This window comes from Pseudophryne corroboree, chromosome 1 (genome assembly GCF_028390025.1).
Source record: "Pseudophryne corroboree isolate aPseCor3 chromosome 1, aPseCor3.hap2, whole genome shotgun sequence".
NCBI lineage: Eukaryota > Metazoa > Chordata > Amphibia > Anura > Myobatrachidae > Pseudophryne > Pseudophryne corroboree.
The window spans coordinates 560,042,359-560,064,077 of NC_086444.1; the positions used below are offsets into that span (position 1 = coordinate 560,042,359).

At 44.3% G+C, this 21,719-nt stretch overlaps 1 protein-coding gene across 1 annotated transcript in view; it reads right to left on the minus strand.

Moving 5' to 3' along the window:
* Nucleotides 1-713: 713 nt before the first annotated feature.
* The window catches only part of SLC44A1 (solute carrier family 44 member 1), a 297,913-nt gene continuing 276,907 nt past the window's right edge, over nt 714-21,719 (minus strand). Inside the window, exons 14-16 of the mRNA XM_063914149.1 lie at nt 12,658-12,894; nt 12,167-12,241; nt 714-1,983 (exon numbers count right to left, since the gene is read on the minus strand). Of these exons, the coding sequence (XP_063770219.1) occupies nt 1,960-1,983; nt 12,167-12,241; nt 12,658-12,894 (336 nt within the window). The 3' untranslated portion in view covers nt 714-1,959. The remainder of the gene's footprint in view (nt 1,984-12,166; nt 12,242-12,657; nt 12,895-21,719) is intronic.

The window sequence follows — 21,719 nt, forward strand, 5'->3', positions numbered from 1 at the left end:
CAGCGGAGCTGTGAGAGGAAATGGCGCCGTGTGCTGAGGAGATAGGCCCCGCCCCTTTTCCGGCGGGCTCGTCTCCCGCTATTTTGAGAAATCAGGCAGGGGTTAAATATCTCCATATAGCCTCTAGGGCTATATGTGAGGTATTTTTAGCCTTTATAGGTACTCATTTTGCCTCCCAGGGCGCCCCCCTCCCAGCGCCCTGCACCCTCAGTGACTGCCGTGTGAAGTGTGCTGAGAGGAAAATGGCGCACAGCTGCAGTGCTGTGCGCTACCTTTAGAAGACTGCAGGAGTCTTCAGCCGCCGATTCTGGACCTCTTCTGTCTTCAGCATCTGCAAGGGGGCCGGCGGCGCGGCTCCGGTGACCATCCAGGCTGTACCTGTGATCGTCCCTCTGGAGCTTGATGTCCAGTAGCCAAGAAGCCAATCCATCCTGCACGCAGGTGAGTTGACTCCTTCTCCCCTCAGTCCCTCGCTGCAGTGATCCTGTTGCCAGCAGGAATCACTGTAACATAAAAAACCTAGCTAAACTTTCTCTAAGCAGCTCTTTAGGAGAGCCACCTAGATTGCACCCTTCTCGGCCGGGCACAAAAATCTAACTGGAGTCTGGAGGAGGGTCATAGGGGGAGGAGCCAGTGCACACCACCTGATCGGAAAAGCTTTACTTTTTGTGCCCTGTCTCCTGCGGAGCCGCTATTCCCCATGGTCCTTTCAGGAACCCCAGCATCCACTAGGACGATAGAGAAATAGGTATTATTAAAAAGCCTGTTTCTTCTAAAGCTTTTGCAGACCGCTCAAGAGAAACATGCCAATGACCAATAGACAAACTATGCTAAGGAGTGTTTGGCAATCTAGACTCCATCTGAAGTTTGACTGGAAAGAGAGACTGCAATCGGGAAGTATTGCTAAATAAGCCCTAACAATTGGACTATCCATCCAAAACTAAACCTTCTATCTAGACACCAAATTATGAAGAGTTTCTCAGCCCTATTGGAATTTTTTTTTCTCATATGCCACACATAGTGCATGCTAACTATTTTACACCTCTAGTGATGGCATAACTGTGTTCTGCATAGACACTCACCAGCAAACCAGTTGTCTGGTAAGGTTACAACCACAATTAAAACTAGTAAATATCCTGAGCTCTGCTGTGAATAGCAGTACTAAAATACAACAAAAGAAAAAAAAAATACAACAAAAGGAGAAAAAAAACCCTTTAACAATAAATTTAAGATGTAATACAGAAAAAAACAAGCAAATCACTTTCCGAGTTGGATCAATTGGAGTTGATCTTTGTAAATAGACAAGGTCAGTATAACTTGCTGCAGCACACTGGACATCTTGATCTACAGTGTCTATAACTTTTGTAAACATCCATCATTTTTCAGTCTGTACCGTAGTTATCAAGATGGTATTTACATTTAGTGCAAACAGGAGTTTATAGAATGCCTAGGGCTGGGAAGGGAACTATTTTGTTGCATGATAGAAACATGTAAAATATATATGCATCTATTCATTCCCAATGACAGTGTAGTGACTCATTATTTTAAAACCAGCACTTTTCTATCAAACAAAACAAAACAAAAAAACCCAGAAACCCTTAGGTCATCCTGTATATATCTTTTCTTGTAACAAAAAAAACACACTGAAATACGGATGGGAGTGTAAAGAATGCTTCCTATGTATTAAAGCATCAAACCTGACTTAAAATAAGTGGGAAATATACCCACTTTCACTTGGAAAGTTTGTTTCCCTTAAGCTAAGTAACTTGACCTTTTCAAATGCAGCACACCTATCACAAAAAGGTATAGCAACCATGCCGCTGGCAGCAACCCATAGGATACAGAGAGCAAAAATATATATATGTATATAGAAACAGGAAGATTAGTAACCCTGCTTTTATTTTGGCTGCTTGTGTTTATTTTGGAATGTCAATGGGGTCCGATATTGCTGGGCTAGATTCAAGCTGTACTTGCTCCCGAAGCCTAGAAAACAAAGTCATATAGGGTGATCTTAGATTGAATTCAGCATTGGAGAACACAACACACAAAGGAGAGGACATAGATGAAAGCAAAGTACTTTGTACGAAGGAACACTAATAGTAACCGTTGTACACCTTAGTTAGGGGCGTGCAATCAATACTGGAAGCACACTAAATTGTTACATACCTTTTACAAGTGGAATAGGCATAACACACAATTACATGGTTCTGCCTTATTACATTTTTATTTCAGACATGAGTAGTAAACTTACTTTGTTTTCAATAAAAGATAAATGGATAGAAGTATTATTTTTCACATAGAAAACATAATTGGCATTTGTAAACTCCCAGTATGTTATGCAGATGCAGCTCGGTATTTCAGCCAATCAAACAACTGGTTGCTGTCATTGCAGTAGAATATGCTGCAACATGTCACCACATTTTGTAATAGCAGATAAACAGAACATATTTTAAGTAATAAGCGATGCACTGAAGTTACTTAAAAAACAAAACAAAACAAAAAAAACAAAAACTTTCCAATTCAGAGATAAATAATTAAGGCAGATTTCATACGGCCCAATTTGGCAAAAGTGTACATTTTCTGTTGACTATGCTGCAGGATTTAAGGCAGCGTTTCTCATAACAGGCAAAATCTGGATGGGCTTGTCTTTTCAAAATGAATTTACACTTTTGCCAAATCTGAATAGATTACATTCTGGCCAGAGAAACACACAGATATGACTAAGCACCACACGATCAGATGATAACATATATTAAAGTATATCAATTAGTTGTGCATTTAATAATAAGATTTTACTCACCGGTAAATCTATTTCTCGTAGTCCGTAGTGGATGCTGGGCACTCCGTAAGGACCATGGGGAATAGACGGGCTCCGCAGGAGACTGGGCACTCTAAAAGAAAGATTAGGTACTATCTGGTGTGCACTGGCTCCTCCCACTATGATCCTCCTCCAGACCTCAGTTAGGATACTGTGCCCGGAAGAGCTGACACAATAAGGAAGGATTTTGAATCCCGGGTAAGACTCATACCAGCCACACCAATCACACCGTATAACTCGTGATACTATACCCAGTTAACAGTATGAAATATAACTGAGCCTCTTAACAGATGGCTCAACAATAACCCTTAGTTAGGCAATAACTACATACAAGTATTGCAGACAATCCGCACTTGGGATGGGCGCCCAGCATCCACTACGGACTACGAGAAATAGATTTACCGGTGAGTAAAATCTTATTTTCTCTGACGTCCTAGTGGATGCTGGGAACTCCGTAAGGACCATGGGGATTATACCAAAGCTCCCAAACGGGCGGGAGAGTGCGGATGACTCTGCAGCACCGAATGAGAGAACTCAAGGTCCTCCTCAGCCAGGGTATCAAATTTGTAGAATTTAGCAAACGTGTTTGCCCCTGACCAAGTTGCAGCTCGGCAAAGTTGTAAAGCCGAGACCCCTCGGGCAGCCGCCCAAGATGAGCCCACTTTCCTTGTGGAATGGGCTTTTACTGATTTAGGATGCGGCAATCCAGCCACAGAATGCTCCAGCTGAATTGTGCTACAAATTCAGCGAGCAATAGTCTGCTTAGAAGCAGGAGCACCTATTTTGTTGGGTGCCTATAGGATAAAAAGCGAGGCAGTTTTCCTGACTCCAGCCGTCCTGGAAATACAAATTTTTAAGGCCCTGACTACGTCCAGTAACTTGGAATCTTCCAAGTCCCTAGTAGCCGCAGGCACTACAATAGGTTGGTTCAAGTGAAAAGCTGATACCACCTTAGGGAGAAACTGGGGACGAGTCCTCAATTCTGCCCTATCCATATGGAAAATCAGATAAGGGCTTTTACATGACAAAGCCGCCAATTCTGACACACGCCTGGCCGAAGCCAAGGCCAATAACATGACCACTTTCCACGTGAGATATTTCAAATCCACAGTATTAAGTTGCTCAAACCAATGTGATTTTAAGAAACTCAACACCACGTTGAGATCCCAAGGTGCCACAGGAGGCACAAAAGGGGGCTGAATATGTAGCACTCCCTTTACAAATGTCTGAACTCCAGGCAGTGAAGCCAGTTCTTTCTGGAAGAAAATCGACAGAGCCGAAATCTGGACCTTAATGGAACCCAAGTTTAGGCCCATAGTCACTCCTGACTGTAGGAAGTGCAGAAAACGACCCAGCTGAAATTCCTCTGTTGGGGCCTTCCTGGCCTCACACCACGCAACATATTTTCACCAAATACGGTGATAATGGTCTGCGGTTACTTCTTTCCTGGCTTTTATCAGTGTAGGAATGACTTCCTCCGGAATGCCCTTTTCCTTTAGGATCCGGAATTCAACCGCCATGCCGTTAAACGCAGCCGTGGTAAGTCTTGGAACAGACAGGGCCCCTGCTGTAGCAGATCCTGTCTGAGCGGTAGAGGCCATGGGCCCTCTGATATCATTTCTTGAAGTTCTGGGTACCAAGCTCTTCTTGGCCCATCCGGAACCACGAGTATCGTTCTTACTCCTCGTTTTTTTATTATTCTCAGTACCTTTGGTATGAGAGGCAGAGGAGGGAATACATAAACCGACTGGTACACCCACGGTGTCACTAGAGCGTCCACAGCTATTGCCTGAGGGTCCCTTGACCTGGCGCAATATCTAGTTTTTTGTTTAGGCGGGACGCCATCATGTCCACCTGTGGCCTTTCCCAACGGTTTACCAACAGTTGGAAGACTTCTGGATGAAGTCCCCACTCTCCCGGGTGTAGGTCGTGTCTGCTGAGGAAGTCTGCTTCCCAGTTGTCCACTCCCGGAATGAACACTGCTGACAGTGCTAAGACGTGATTTTCCGCCCATCTGAGAATCCTTGTGGCTTCTGCCATCGCCATCCTGCTTCTTGTGCCGCCCTGTCTGTTTACATGGGCGACTACCGTGATGTTGTCTGATTGGATCAGTACCGGCTGGTTTTGAAGCAGAGGCCTTGCCAGACTTAGGGCATTGTAAATGGCCCTCAGTTCCAGAATATTTATGTGTAGGGACGACTCCTGACTTGACCAAAGTCCTTGGAAATTTCTTCCCTGTGTGACTGCCCCCCAGCCTCGAAGGCTGGCATCCGTGGTTACCAGGACCCAGTCCTGTATGCCGAATCTGCGGCCCTCTTGAAGATGAGCACTCTGCAGCCACCACAGTAGAGATACCCTGGTCCTTGGAGACAGGGTTATCAGCCGATGCATCTGAAGATGCGATCCCGACCACTTGTCCAAGAGGTCCCACTGAAAGGTTCTTGCATGGAACCTGCCGAATGGAATTTTGCTTCGTAAGAAGCTACCATTTTTCCCAGGACTCGTGTGCAGTGATGCACCGATACCTGTTTTGGTTTCAGGAGGTCTCTGACTAGAGATGACAGCTCCTTGGCTTTCTCCTGCGGGAGAAACACTTTTTTCTGTTCTGTGTCCAGAACCATCCCCAGGAACAGTAGGCGTGTGGTAGGAACCAGCTGTGACTTTGGAATGTATAGAATCCATCCGTGCTGTTGTAGCACTTCCCGAGATAGTGCAACTCCGACCAACAACTGCTCCTTGGACCTCGCCTTTATAAGGAGATCGTCCAAGTACGGGATAATTAAAAACTCCCTTTTTTCGAAGGAGTATTATCATTTCTGCCATTACCTTGGTAAAGACCCTCGGTGCCGTGGACAGTCCAAACGGCAGTGTTTGGAATTGGTAATGGCAATCCTGTACCACAAATCTGAGGTACTCCTGGTGAGGATGGTAAATGGGGACATGTAGGTAAGCATCCTTGATGTCCAGTGATACCATGTAATCCCCCTCCTCCAGGCTTGCAATAACCGCCCTGAGCGATTCCATCTTGAACTTGAATTTTTTTATGTATGTGTTCAAGGATTTCAAATTTAAAATGGGTCTCACCGAACCGTCCGGTTTCGGTACCACAAACAGTGTGGAATAGCAACCCCGTCCTTGTTGAAGTAGGGGCACCTTGACTATCACCTGCTGGGAATACAGCTTGTGAATTGCATCTAGCACAGCCTCCCTGCCTGAGGGAGTTGTCGGCAAGGCAGATTTGAGGAAACGGCGGGGGGGAGACGCCTCGAATTCCAGCTTGTACCCCTGAGATACTACTTGAAGGATCCAGGGATCCACCTGTGAGCGAGCCCACTGATCGCTGAAATTTTTGAGGCGGCCCCCCACCGTACCTGGCTACGCCTGTGGAGCCCCCGCGTCATGCGGTGGACTCAGAGTAGGCGGGGGAAGAAATTTGATTTTGGGAACTGGCTGACTGGTGCAGCTTTTTCCCTCTTCCCTCGTCTCTGTGCAGAAAGGAAGCGCCTTTGACCTGCTTGCTTTTCTGAAGCCGAAAGGACTGTACCTGATAATACAGTGCTTTCTTAGGCTGTGAGGAAACCTGAGGTAAAAAATTTTCTTCCCAGCTGTTGCTGTGGATACGAGGTCCCAGAGACCATCCCCAAACAATTCCTCACCCTTATAAGGCTCTATGTGCCTTTTAAAGTCAGCATCACCTGTCCAGTGTCGGGTCTCTAATACCCTCCTGACAGAATGGACATTGCATTAATTCTGGATGCCAGCCGGCAAAATATCCCTCTGTGCATCCCTCATATATAAGACGACGTCTTATGTTCGCAAAATAGTATCCCTGTTTGACAGGGTTACAGACCACGCTGCAGCAGCACTATCTGCAGGTCTCAGTCTAGTACCTGAGTGTGTAAATACAGACTTCAGGATAGCCTCCTGCTTTTTATCAGCAGGTACCTTCAAAGTGGCCGTATCCTAAGACGGCAGTGCCACCTTGTTTGACAAACGTGTGAGCGCCTTATCCACCCTAGGGGATATCTCCCAGCGTAACTTATCCTCTGGCGGGAAAGGGTACGACATCAGTAACTTTTTAGAAATTACCAGTTTCTTATCGGGGGAACCCACGCTTTTTCACACTTCATTCACTCATTTGATGGGGGAACAAAACACAGCCTGCTTTTTCTCCCCAAACATAAAACCCTTTTTTAGTGGTACTTGGGTTAATGTCAGAAATGTGTAACACATTTGTTATTGCCGGGATCATGTAACGGATGTTCCTAGTGGATTGTGTATATGTCTCAACCTCGTCGACACTGGAGTCAGACTCCGTGTCGACATCTGTGTCTGCCATCTGAGGGAGCGGGTGTTTTTGAGCCCCTGATGGCCTTTGAGACGCCTGGGCAGGCGCGGGCTGAGAAGCCGGCTGTCCCATAGCTGTTACGTCATCCAGCCTTTTATGTAAGGAGTTGACACTGTCGGTTTATACCTTCCACCTATCCATCCACTCTGGTGTCGGCCCCACAGGGGGCGACATCACATTTATCGGCATCTGCTCTGCCATCACATAAGCCTCCTCATCAAACGTGTCGACACAGCCGTACCGACACACCGCACACACACAGGGAATGCTCTGACTGAGGACAGGGCCCCACACAGCCCTTTGGGGAGACAGAGAGAGAGTATGCCAGCACACACCAGAGCACTATATAATTTAGGGATTAACACTATATTGAGTGAATTTTTCCCAATAGCTGCTTGTATATACAATATTGCGCCTAAATTTTGTGCCCCCCCTCTCTTTTTAACCCTTTGAGCCTGAAAACTACAGGGGAGAGCCTGGGGAGCTGTCTTCCAGCCGCACTGTGAAGAGAAAATGGCTCCAGTGTGCTGAGGGAGAAGCCCCGCCCCCTTTTCAACTGACTTTCTCCCGCTTTTTCTGGAATACTGGCAGGGGTAATTTTACATCTATATAGCCTCTAGGACTATATATGATGTAGATTTGCCAGCCAAGGTGTCATATATTGCCCTCAGGGCGCCCCCCCCAGCGCCCTGCACCCTCAGTGACCAGAGTGTGAAGTGTGCATGAGGAGCAATGGCGCACAGCTGCAGTGCTGTGCGCTACCTTGGTGAAGACTGATGTCTTCTGCCGCCGATTTTCCGGACCTCTTCTTGCTTCTGGCTCTGTAAGGGGGACGGCGGCGCGGCTCCGGGAACGAACACCAAGGCCAGTTCCATGCGGTCGATCCCTCTGGAGCTAATGGTGTCCAGTAGCCTAAGAAGCCCAAGCTAGCTGCAAGCAGGTAGGTTCGCTTCTTCTGCCCTTAGTCCCTCGATGCAGTGAGCCTGTTGCCAGCAGGTCTCACTGTAAAATAAAAAACCTAAAATAAACTTTCTTTCTAGGAGCTCAGGAGAGCCCCTAGTGTGCATCCAGCTCGACCGGGCACGAAATCTAACTGAGGTCTGGAGGAGGGTCATAGTGGGAGGAGCCAGTGCACACCAGATAGTACCTAATCTTTCTTTTAGAGTGCCCAGTCTCCTGCGGAGCCCGTCTATTCCCCATGGTCCTTACGGAGTTCCCAGCATCCACTAGGACGTCAGAGAAATATAAAATATGCTATTAAAACAGAACAGAGAAATTATGCGTGCTGTCACACCACATTATCCTATTACCAATTTCATGTATGTGACTTTTTTGTTTGAAAATAGAGTATCAATTTGTGTTTCTTTAAGTGGTCTGAAATTACCTAAAATTGTGTACATCAGAGTCTAAAGCTGGGTACACACTGGAGCGCTGTTGGCACAATATGCCATTTCGTAATGACATATCGCCTACATTGCTCAGTGTGTACGGGGGATTGCGCGCTCCCACAGTCGCTAGGTTTGATGTGCTGCACATCAAACCAAGCGATATCGCCAGTGTCCCGTAGTATGCTAATGAAAGATGGAACATGATCGTTACGTTCTTCATTTAAGTCGCCCCAGTGTGTACACACAATCTGAGCTGACTGGCATTTGTTTCGATATTGGAATGAATGCCCATCGATGTAGTATGTACCAAGCTTAAGCCTTTGGCACATCACATTAGACGGTCTAGCGCATCTGCAACTTTGAAGAATTACAATATGTCCTCCTGAAATGGTGCTTTTACTAATCATCTCCTGCTGTGATGAAACATTGCTGCACTCTAGTCTTCCATAAGTTCTCCATACTTACTCACTATTGGTCAATGCAGAGCAGCTTGCAGAAGTTTCATTTTATATTTGTAAAGACGCACCAAGTTGTGACAGAAAATCTTTCTGACTATATAAATTACGCCTTAAGTTTCATTTTTACACCAACACCAAAATAAAAAATTTAATTTGTTATTTTATTAGGAATTTTACAAAAAGAAAGGCATAACCGGAGATTGTTACAGTGTAATCATATAAAAGTCTAAACAGGTATGTAGAACACGGACTAGCTTAAATGTAAAATACCACATACTATAAGTGTCAGGATTTTTGAATATGTTAATAAGTTAACAGTCATATGTTCTAATCAGAGATGAGAATGAAAGATTATACTTGCTGATCACAAAACTACCTTTTCGGTGACTTCATAATGTGGAAAGAGAGCATTGAGACTTATAAGTGAATAGAAATGGAGCATTCCCTTCTATTAACGTACGTGACATTTTGAATGGTTAGGGGCAACATAATGCAAGTTCTGCTAAATGTTCTATACAAACAAACATACAAATACAGTACAATCAAGCCAATCTGTACAAATGGTATGTTATGGACAAGCTGAAAGGAACTTCTGCAGTGCCCTGTTCAGGTGAAGAAAACTCAATGAAGGCCGACTGACTTCTGTAATTGGTGCCCAGTAGTATTCTGAAAAACTGGTCTGGTTAATAGATAGACGTTAAATAGTTAATAGATCTATAGTCAATAGGTCGACACCACAGGGTCAACAGTCAATTGGTCAACAGGGTCAAAAGGCCAACATATAAAAGATCAAGAGGTACAAAAGGTAAACATGGAAAACAAAAGTACATTTTTGTTGTGTATCTGTGTGTTATTTTGTGTTTTTAAACATTTGTTCAAATGCGCCCCCTTGCAGGCACGCTCTGCTCTACTCACCACAAGATTAATAAAGGTAATAACAAACATATAGGATACCACTGAGTCAGTGCTGTCTGGAGGTCAGGGTCAATCGTATTCTTACAGTCTCTTTCTCTTAGCTCGACAGACCAAAAAAGGAAAAAGAGTTGTGGATCATAGTGCAGTACCTTTAGGTTAAAAGGTTTTAATCATACAAGTTCACACCACACAAAAAAACATTAAAAACATTCTGGATTACACCAAATGTTGACACTTAAAATACACAGCCTATGCTGTTTGGCATTCTTTGGTGGACTCAATCCGACACAGATAAAGGCAATGGGTAATTACCAGAAAAGGATGAAAACTGGCAAAATACAGCTCCACAGGCATATAAACATCAGGCCTTTCCGGCTGCAGCGGGAGAGTTCTCTGGTGTTATTCAGCCTTCCTGATCTGGCATAGATGGTACCACGTTCTCCTCTGGTCAGGTAAGTCCACTGGGGCACCCACGCGTTCCAACCCTGCCTGGGTCTTTCTCATGGTCAGCTCCCTCTGTGAATTCCTATGCTCCTGAGGAAGCTGGCGGTGATATAGACCAGCGAAACGCGTTGAGCCACCCTTCTTATCTGACCACGGGCACCACATTGGCTTTCACTTGGAATTCTCTGGCAATTTTGGGACTTTTGGAATCCTCAAGAATCACCTCCCACGGTATTGCTTGGAATCTCTGCTTATTCCCCTGCTGCTATTGGACCTCGATCTGCAATTGAGAACCAAGGGGACCCTCTTCTGAGATCATGGTAATATTTATAACCACAAATCTATGAGGATAACTTGGAGGACTGAGTTCCAGCCAGATTATCAGTGATTATTGCCCTATTCAATATCGAAGTGGTCTACAGCTAATCTGAGAGACTCTCAATTTTTTATATTTTATTCTTTATTTTTTATTAATATCTCTCTGCAAATACATGTGTCATCTATACACTTTTTAGTCTTATTTTTAATAAATGTGTGTTTTTTAAATAGATACAATTGTATACGTTCTTTATTCTGAGATTCAGCCGGCGCCAGTATTTACTTTTCTCTACCTGGTCCTTTAACCTTTTGGGACTAACCATCCCTATACAGGCTGCCGTTGACAGCGCACTCACTAATTTTCTTGTTATCTTTTTTGAGCTAAGAGAAAGACTGTAAGAATACGATTGACCCTGACCTCCAGACAGCGATGACTCAGTGGTATCCTATATGTTTGTTATTGTCTGTGTAATTTGAGGGTGGAGATACCACGTTAGTGATAACCGAATTAGCGGCTGTTGACAGCGCACCGATATCTATCAAACCATTGCTTTAATAAAGGTAATAGTTTGTGACATGGAAAGAAAACGCAGCAAAAGTTGTAAAAAACAAAAAACATTTTGACCAAATGTGTCGACCATTTTCATGTCGACCTTTTGTATTGTCGACCTATTGACTGTTGACCTGTCCATTTATCTTCTTGTTAACTGCCTATCTATCATCCCCCACCCATGAAAAACAGTAGGCCAGATGAATTAACCCGGAGAAGGCATAAGGAAGTGATAAACCAGTGATAAGTGCAAGGTGAAAAACGCACCAGCCAATCAGCTACAATATGCAAATTGACAGGAGCTGAAAAATTACATTTAGGAGCTGGCTGGCTGGTGTTTATCACCTTGCACTTATCACTGGTTTGACACTACCTTATGCCTTCTCCAGGTTAATACATCTGCCCCAATGCTTCCAAAATACTTTCTCTTGTTACTTTTTGTTGTATGCTATCTAGACTGGGAAATGATTTTCAATTTTCTTTGATTCTACCAGTGTTCCTGTTTAAGAGGTTTTATGGACTCTATTACTCACTCAATTTATTAAGACATATTCTGTCACTTCTAAACATAGATGTGTCCCAAACCAAGAAACACTTGGATATAAACACTATACCTTGTTTAAATATTTGCCATTAACTTAATGAAAACGTTACACCGCTTCAAGAGGATATTCAGTGACTCTCAAATATGGAGAAGTGGGAAAAGCACAATTCCTTTCAGCTTGTTTTAACAGATGATGGTCTCAGCTGTGAGAAGGACTCTGCTAGCCAGCTGATAGGCAAGCAGACAAGCAGGAAAAGAAGAACATCTTGAGTGATGCAGACAACAAATAAGTCACTAGAAGAAGCCCAGTCAGTGAAGAGAGATAGGGGCAGGAAGTAAAAGTGAAAGTCTTGGAGCATGGTCATCTCCTTGGCTGCACCTACCATCGGCTTCAGCTCCCTGCCCTCTGCTCCACTACCTGTCTCTTTCATGGCTTTTCTACTGTTCTCCACAAATTCCTGTAAAGACATATCACAAATTCTCACTATAGAAATATAATTTTTTTTCCAGCATATCTGCAAAACCATCTTTCTACATGTTCAATATATATTTTCTTTTTTAGTACATAAGAACATATTACATTGATAATATAGCATTATGTTAACAGATTGTGTACCCTTTGAGAAAAAGAATGTGCTGTTAAGCCTGCTATCTACATAGCACTATAAAGTACATTTTAAGTGGCATAAATCCTGCCTAAAGAGCATGGTGCCTCTTAGTCATATGTGGGCATACAAAGAAGCATTGTGACTATGAAATGTGACAATTTCCACGTAAAAAGAAAAACACTGACTCTACAACATGGCCTCATGAGATAACCTGTAACACCACAGGACACTTAATGTGAAGCATGTACAACAGAACAAACACTCACCATTAGAACTTTGTCCATGTAGAATTCCTTCCCAGGACTGCCATCATTATATTTTGTGTCAATAGCAAAACATAGGAACAAGACATCCACAACCATTTCATAGATGGAGAGGAAGCAGTGAGCAACCAGAAAGGCAAATAGACAGACAATAATGAGTGGCAGCACCCACACTGTGTAATCCCTCTGGTAGTTAAGCAGCATAATGCCAGCCAGACCAGTTGTGCTCACAATCAAAATCTAAAGCCAGAGAAAAAATAGAACATAAGAGAAATAGGTTATATTGTGGACATGGAGTTGGTAGTTCAGGTTAGGTAGTAATCTAGGGGACGTCGCACAATTTCATGACTTTATCCTAAAGTATGCTTCATCTGTGCTGCACTCTACACAACAATATTGCAAAACTCAGAATCTTGCATGATAAACACTGGTAACTCATTTACAGTAGCATTTTGTCTTATTTTTTTTTTAAAAGTTAGTTTTCTTGATGCATGAAGTTGGGCTTGAATTAATATCACACTTACTATTCTGTCACACTGACCCTTTATGCATGCCATAGTTACTGATGTGGTATAGAAGATCTACAATGTCTAGATCGACCCCATATGGTCGACGTTGACAAAAGGTCAACACAGAAAATGGTCTACAATTTTTTGTGTCGTTTTCACCATAAGAGCATAGGGAACCCCAATTAGTGCACCGTGTCTCCTTGCATGGCTCACTTTGCATGCCATGCAACCGTCAAGGTGCCTACCTCGGCTACAGCTGCGCTTGGCACAGGTTACAATTCCCAATCGTAGTCTACGTGGATGGTAAAGTATGAAAAAGGTGTAAAGAAATAAAAAATAACCCTTATAAACGCTGTACAGACATGTGCCGGCCATATTGGTGATGACCATTTGAACTGGTGGACCTTATGTTAGGTTGACCTTATGCATCTCGACCTTAACATTCTCTATCTAAACATTGGAACCCATAGTTACTTAGGCACATATTCATGGCACATCTACTTAGGCAACTTAAAATATTAAGAAAGACCAACCAAGGACAAGATAAACTGCTTTTAAAAATGGTACAGGCCGAAGTTTTGCAACCTTTAAAACACAAAACCTCTCATCACATTAGGCAAAGAACACAAATAATAAGAATTTACTTGCCGATAATTCTATTTCTCGGAGTCCGTAGTGGATGCTGGGGTTCCTGAAAGGACCATGGGGAATAGCGGCTCCGCAGGAGACAGGGCACAAAAAGTAAAGCTTTCCGATCAGGTGGTGTGCACTGGCTCCTCCCCCTATGACCCTCCTCCAGACTCCAGTTAGGTACTGTGCCCGGACGAGCGTACACAATAAGGGAGGAATTTTGAATCCCGGGTAAGACTCATACCAGCCACACCAATCACACTGTACAACCTGTGATCTGAACCCAGTTAACAGTATGATAACAGCGGAGCCTCTGAAAAGATGGCTCACAACAACAATAACCCGATTTAGTTAGCAATAACTATGTACAAGTATTGCAGATAATCCGCACTTGGGATGGGCGCCCAGCATCCACTACGGACTCCGAGAAATAGAATTATCGGCAAGTAAATTCTTATTTTCTCTATCGTCCTTGTGGATGCTGGGGTTCCTGAAAGGACCATGGGGATTATACCAAAGCTCCCAAACGGGCGGGAGAGTGCGGATGACTCTGCAGCACCGAATGAGAGAACTCCAGGTCCTCTTTTGCCAGGGTATCAAATTTGTAGAATTTTACAAACGTGTTCTCCCCCGACCACGTAGCTGCTCGGCAAAGTTGTAATGCCGAGACCCCTCGGGCAGCCGCCCAAGATGAGCCCACCTTCCTTGTGGAATGGGCCTTAACAGATTTAGACTGTGGCAGGCCTGCCACAGAATGTGCAAGTTGAATTGTGCTACCAATCCCACGAGCAATCGACTGCTTAGAAGCAGAAGCACCCAGCATTGTTGGGTGCATACAGGATAAACAGCAAGTCAGATTTCCTGACTCCAGCCAACCTGGAAACTATATTTTCAGGGCCCTGATAACATCCAGCAACTTGGAGTCCTCCAAGTCCCTAGTAGCCGCAGGTACCACAATAAGCTGGTTCAGGTGAAACGCTGACACCACCTTAAGGAGAAACTGGGGACGAGTCCGCAGCTTTGCTCTGTCCGAATGGACAATCAGATATGGCTTTGTGAGATAAAGCCGCCAATTCTGACACTCGCCTGGCCGAGGCCAGGACCAACAGCATGGTCATTTTCCATGTGAGATATATCAAATCCACAGATTTGAGTTGTTTAAACCAATGTGATTTTTTAGGAATCCCAAAACTACGTTGAGATCGCCCAGTGCCACTGGAGACATCAAAGGGGCTGTATATGCAGTACTCCCTTAACAACTTCTGGACTTCAGGAACTGAAGCCAATTTCTTTCTGGAAGAAAATCAACAGGCCGAAATTTGAACCTTAATGGACCCAATTTGAGACCCATAGACACTCCTGTTTGCAGGAAATGTAGAAATTAACCTAGTTGAAATTCTTCCGTGGAGCCTTCCTGGACTCACACCCTGGCACATATTTTCACCTAAGTGGTGATAATGTTGTGCGGTCACCTCCTTCCTGGCTCTGACCAGGGTAGGGATGACCTCTTCCGGAATGCCTCTTTCCCTTAGGATCCGGCGTTCACCCGCCTTGGCGTCAACGCAGCTGCGGTAAGTCCCGGAACAGACACGGTTCTTGCCGAATCAAGACCTTTCTTAGTATCTCTTGAAGTTCCGGGAACCAAGTCCTTCTTGGCCAAACCGGAGCCACGAGTATAGTTCTTACTCCTCTCCTTCCTATCATTTTCAATACATTGGGTATGAAAAGCAGAGGATGGAACACATACACCGACTGGTACACCGACGGTGTTACCAGAGCGTCCCAGCTATTGCCTGAGTGTCTCTTGACCTGGCGCTTCAGGTGGGACGCCATCATAACCACCTTTGGTCTTTCCCAACGGTTTACAATCATGTGGAAACTTCCAGATTAAGTTTCCACTTTTCCGGGTGGAATTCATTTATGCTGAGAAAATCTTCCCAGTTGCCCACTCCCGGAATGAACACCGCTGACAGTGTTATCACATGATTTTCCGCCCAGCGAAGAATCCTTGCTGTCATTGCCCTCCTGCTTCTTGTGTCGCCCCGTCTGATAACGTGGGCGACCGCCATGATGATGTCCTACTGGATCAGCACCGGTTGACTTTGAAGCAGGAGTCTTCCTAGGCTCAGAGCATTGTAAATTGCCCTTAGCTCCAGTATATTCATGTGGAGAGAAGTCTCCAGACTTGACCACACTTCCTTGGAAATTTTTTCCCTGTGTGACTACTCCCCAGCCTCTCAGGCTGGTATCCGTGGTCCCCAGAACACAGTCCTGAATGCTGAGTGTGCTGCCCTCTAAAAGATGAGCACTCTGCAGCCCCCACAGAAGAGACACCCTTGTCCTTGGAGACAGGATTATCCGCTGATGCATCTGAAAATGCGATCCGGACCATTCGTCCAGCAAATCCCCTGAGATCTGCCGAATGGAATCGCTTCGTAAGAAGCCACCATTTTTCCCAGGACTCCTGTGCATTGATGCACTGATACTTGGCCTGGTTTTAGGAGGTTTCTGACTAGGTCGAATAACTCCTTGGCTTTTTCCTCCCGGAGGAACACCTTTTTCTGGACTATGCCCAGAATCATTCCTAGGAACAGCAGACGTATCGTCGGAAAACAGCTGCGATTCTTGGAATATTTAGAATCCAGTCGTGCTGTCGTAGAACTACTTTAGATAGTGCTCTTCCGACCTCCAACTGTTCTCTGGAACTTGCCCTTTTCAGGATATCGTCCAAGTAAGGGATAATTTAGATGCCTTTTTTCTTTGAAGAAACATCTTTTCGGCCATTACCTTGGTAAAAGGCCCGGGGTGCCGTGGATAATTCAAACGGCATCATCTGAAACTGATATTGACAGTTCTGTACCACGAACCAGAGGTACCCTTGTTGAGAAGGGCAAATTTGGACATGGAGGTAATCCTTGATGTCCAGGGACACCATATAGTCCCCTTTTTTCCGGTTCGCTATCACTGCTCTGAGTGACTCCATCTCGATTTGAACCTTTTATGTAAGTGTTCAAAGATTTCAGTTTAGACTATGTCTCACCAAGCCGTCTGGCGTCAGTACCACAATATAGTGTGGAAAAATAATACCCTTTTCCTTGTTGTAGGAGGGGTACTTTGATTATCACCTGCTGGATATACAGCTTGTGAATTGTTTCCAATGCTGCCTCCCTGTCGGAGGGAGCCGTTGGTAAAGCAGACTTCAGAAACCTGCGAGGAGAAGATGTCTCGACTCTCCAATCTGTACCCCTGGGATAATACTTGTACTATCTAGGGGTCAACCTGCGAGTGATCCCACTGCGCGCTGAGACTCTTGAGACTACCCCCCCACCTTGAGTCCGCTTGCATGGCCCCAGCGTCATGCTGAGGACTTGGCAGACGCGGTGGAGGGCTTCTTTTCCTGGGAAGGGGCTGCCTGCTGCAGTCTACTTCCCTTACCTCTATGTCTGGGCAGATATGACTGGCCTTTTGCCTGCATGCCCTCATGGGAAAGGAAGGATTGAGGCTGAAAAGACGGTGTCTTTTTCAGCTGAGATGTAACTTGGGGTAAAAAGGTTGGATTTCCCAGCTGTTGCCGTGGTCCCCAGGTCCGATGGACCGACCCCAACTAACTCCTTCCCTTTATACGGCAATACCTCCATGTGCCGTATGGGATCTGTATCACCTGACCACTGTCGTGTCCATGACATCTTCTGGGTGATATGGACAACGTACTTATCTTGATGCCAGAGAGCAAATATCCCTCTGTGCATCTCACGTACATATATATAGAATGCATCCTATTAAATGCTCTATATGAATAAAATATTTTCAGTCAGGGAATCCGACCAAGCCAACCCAGCACTGCATCTCCAGGCTGATGGCGATCGCTGGTCGCAGTATAACCACCGTATGTGTGTATATACTTTTTAGGATATCTTTCCAGCTTCCTATCAGCTGGCTCCTTGAGGGCGGCCGTATCTGGAGACGGTAACGCCACTTGATAAGCGTGTGAGCGCCTTATCACCCTAAGGGGTGTTTCCCAACGCGCCCTAATTTCTGGCGGGAAAGGGTATAACGCCAATATTTGCTATCGGGGTAACCCCACGCATCATCACACACTTCATTTTATTTTATCTGATTCAGGAAAAACTACAGGTAGTTTTTTCACTCCCACATAATACCCTTTTTTGTGGTACTTGTAGTATCAGAAATATGCAACACCTCCTTCATTGCCCTTAACGTGTGGCCCTAATGAGAAATACGTTTGTTTATTCACCGTCGACACTGGATTCAGTGTCCGTGTCTGTGTCGACCGACTGATGGTAAATGGGCGTTTTTAACGCCCCTGACGGTGTTTCTGAGACGCCTGGACCGGTACTAATAGTTTGTCGGCCGTCTCACGTCGTCAACCGACCTTGCAGCGTGTTGACATTCTCACGTAATTCCCTAAATAAGCCATCCATTCCGGTGTCGACTCCCTAGAGAGTGACATCACCATTACAGGCAATTTCTCCGCCTCCTCACCAACATCGTCCTCATACATGTCGACACACACGTACCGACACACAGCACACACACCGGGAATGCTCTGACAGAGGACAGGACCCACACTAGCCCTTTGGGGAGACAGAGGGAGAGTTTGCCAGCACACACCAAAACGCTATAATTATATAGGGACAACCTTATATAAGTGTTTTCCCTTATAGCATCTTTATATATATCTCAATATCGCCAAAATCAGTGCCCCCCCTCTCTGTTTTAACCCTGTTTCTGTAGTGCAGTGCAGGGGAGAGCCTGGGAGCCTTCTCTCCAGGCTTTCTGTGAGAGAAAATGGCGCTGTGTGCTGAGGAGATAGGCCCCGCCCCTTTTTCGGCGGGCTCGTCTCCCGCTATTTAGTGAATCTTGGCAGGGGTTAAATATCTCCATATAGCCTCTGGGGGCTATATGTGAGGTATTTTTCGCCAAAAAAGGTTTTCATTTGCCTCCCAGGGCGCCCCCCTCCCAGCGCCCTGCACCCTCAGTGACTGCCGTGTGAAGTGTGCTGAGAGGAAAATGGCGCACAGCTGCAGTGCTGTGCGCTACCTTTAGAAGACTGCAGGAGTCTTCAGCCGCCGATTCTGGACCTCTTCTTACTTCAGCATCTGCAAGGGGGCCGGCGGCGCGGCTCCGGTGACCATCCAGGCTGTACCTGTGATCGTCCCTCTGGAGCTGATGTCCAGTAGCCAAGAAGCCAATCCATCCTGCACGCAGGTGAGTTCACTCCTTCTCCCCTAAGTCCCTCGTTGCAGTGATCCTGTTGCCAGCAGGACTCACTGTAAAATAAAAAACCTAAGCTAAACTTTCTCTAAGCAGCTCTTTAGGAGAGCCACCTAGATTGCACCCTTCTCGGCCGGGCACAAAAATCTAACTGGAGTCTGGAGGAGGGTCATAGGGGGAGGAGCCAGTGCACACCACCTGATCGGAAAGCTTTACTTTTTGTGCCCTGTCTCCTGCGGAGCCGCTATTCCCCATGGTCCTTTCAGGAACCCCAGCATCCACAAGGACGATAGAGAAATAACATAATACAAATCAATTACTCAAGAGATTTTCTTCGACCAATGTAATTTAAAGCTAGAATGCTCTGAAATATGAAGAGGTAGGAACCCTAGGAACAAGGAATATATATAAGCTTGCATCATATTGATTTACTACTGTGGCTATAGCATTTGTCACCGAGCTCCTTAAAAAAAGGAACGCTGGACCATTTGACAAATGTCAGTGTTAGTTCATGGCAGACTGGTTTACTGATCATTTGTGATTCATGCACCATGGAAAGAAAAACAATATAAAATGCCTTTCCGTGGCTTTAGTCTTGAAACACAACATCATTTGTTACAGAAGCAGCTTCTGTGATAACAGCCTTTCAAGGGGTTGTGCCCAGATCTAGTAGCTTACTTTTAAACTATAGTCTTTTGGATTATAGATAAATAGATTTGGTAGCTCATATGCATACAAAGAACAGTACAGATTTTACTAAACCATAGACTGAAATCGCAAAACATTTGTAAGTATTAATGCAACCAAGTTAATTAAGAAAAATACTCAACTCCAAACTTTGGCATGGAAATAAAAATACAGGTTGAGTATCCCTTACCCAAAATTCAAAATCCCACATTTTTGGTTCCCCTACTGAGATAATGACACATATATTTATACATTATATTATAGATCTATTTACTATATCTATATATACATATAACATATAATATATACCGTATATGTCATTATCTCAGTAGGGGACCCAAAAATGTAAGATTTTGAATTTTGGATAAGGGACACTCAACCTGTATTTACATTTTATTAGTTAACTCTAAAAGCCATACAAATAGTAGTGACAAGCAGATCCAACCCTGAAAAAACTTTCACAAAAATCTCAGTCCAAATTTTACAATTGTACAGTATATTTAATGGAAGCTGGAACCACGTGATATGTTCCAACACCTTTATTACTTTGTAATATTGCTATTTAATGGAAGCTGGAACCACGTGATATGTTCCAACACCTTTATTACTTTGTAATATTGCTAGCACACAATGACAAAAGAACTGTGGCTTCCAGCATGAGGCTGAAGAATGCATGCACCCATCTAGAGGTCATTCCCAACACTCAAGATAAGTACAGGGAATTATCTGTCCTCGGATTTACGCACAAGAACTGCTAATGGCATCACTGTACAACAGGAAGCACTGATTGTGATTTCAGGAGTTCACAGCTGGAAGTGACCTTTGTGGCTTTAATTATGTGATTGCTCAGAGAAAAATATGATTTTATATAAAGTATGGTAGTTTCAGTGAATGCCATGTTTTAAGATGATCTGGGCTTAATAATTATTTTATATACGGCTTGATTGAACGGTCTATAAAAAAAATATTTAGTTGCTGTATGTCTAATAGTTATATACTAAAATCAGTGTACATATGATTATACCCTATATAATAAAAGGCTAAGGCTGCTCCTCATCTCTATGCGGGGAATTCAAGTGTTTTGCGTGCCAGCAGCCACTAGATGGCGTCCGACGGAGCAATTCTAGTGGTGTTCTGTTCTGGCGCGCACAGTCGCCGGTGCGGACATTACTGTTTTGTTGTTCTGTTTTGACGGGTTGGTAACTAGTGATAGAATAAAGTATGTATAATGAATGCATTGCTTTTGGGAATGTTTAACTTAGCATTTGTTTAGATGCATACAGAAGAGGAATGATGAGTAAAATCCATTTCAAGTCTGTTTGGAGACAGAGGAAGTAATTTATGTTTTCGACGGCCAACAATAACTACTTTAGCATCTATCAGGAAGCACCTAATGACAAGAAGGAAACAGTAGCAATGCCAAATGCAAAACAGACTGATCATTTCATTCATTACTTACTTTCAATAGGAGTTTCACAAATTTCTCTCAAACTACGTATTAAAAAGGGAATATAGTAAGAGTACCACGAAAAACATTCAAAAGGCTGAAAAGCAAGTTCTGCCTCTTCAACTTTAAAGACATACCTCTCGCTCAATTCAAAAAGTCCCTACTTTAAAAACTCATGAATGCTGCCAGAGCTCCACCTGTTTATAGAGATCCCCCTTCCCTGCCTTTTCATCTGTCAGTCGTTCCAGGGGATTGACCTTTGTATGATGATTAAGGATCTAACTTCTTCGGTCTTGCTGAAAAACTCAAGACTTTTATTCCCCCCACATAGAACTGGTTGAGGTTTAAAGAATCTCAATATAATATATCACACTATATACATCCTCTCTGTGGCCATTGCCTCCTGGTATCCTCAACTTTCCTGCTCCCCATTCCAGTCTTCCTCACCTGATTTCTGATATCAGGCCACCTTTGCCCTGGCAGCACTTTTCATAGGGTAGAAGTGGCTACATTTACATGGCAAATTCAAACCAGGTTGATTTTGCCATGTAAATGAT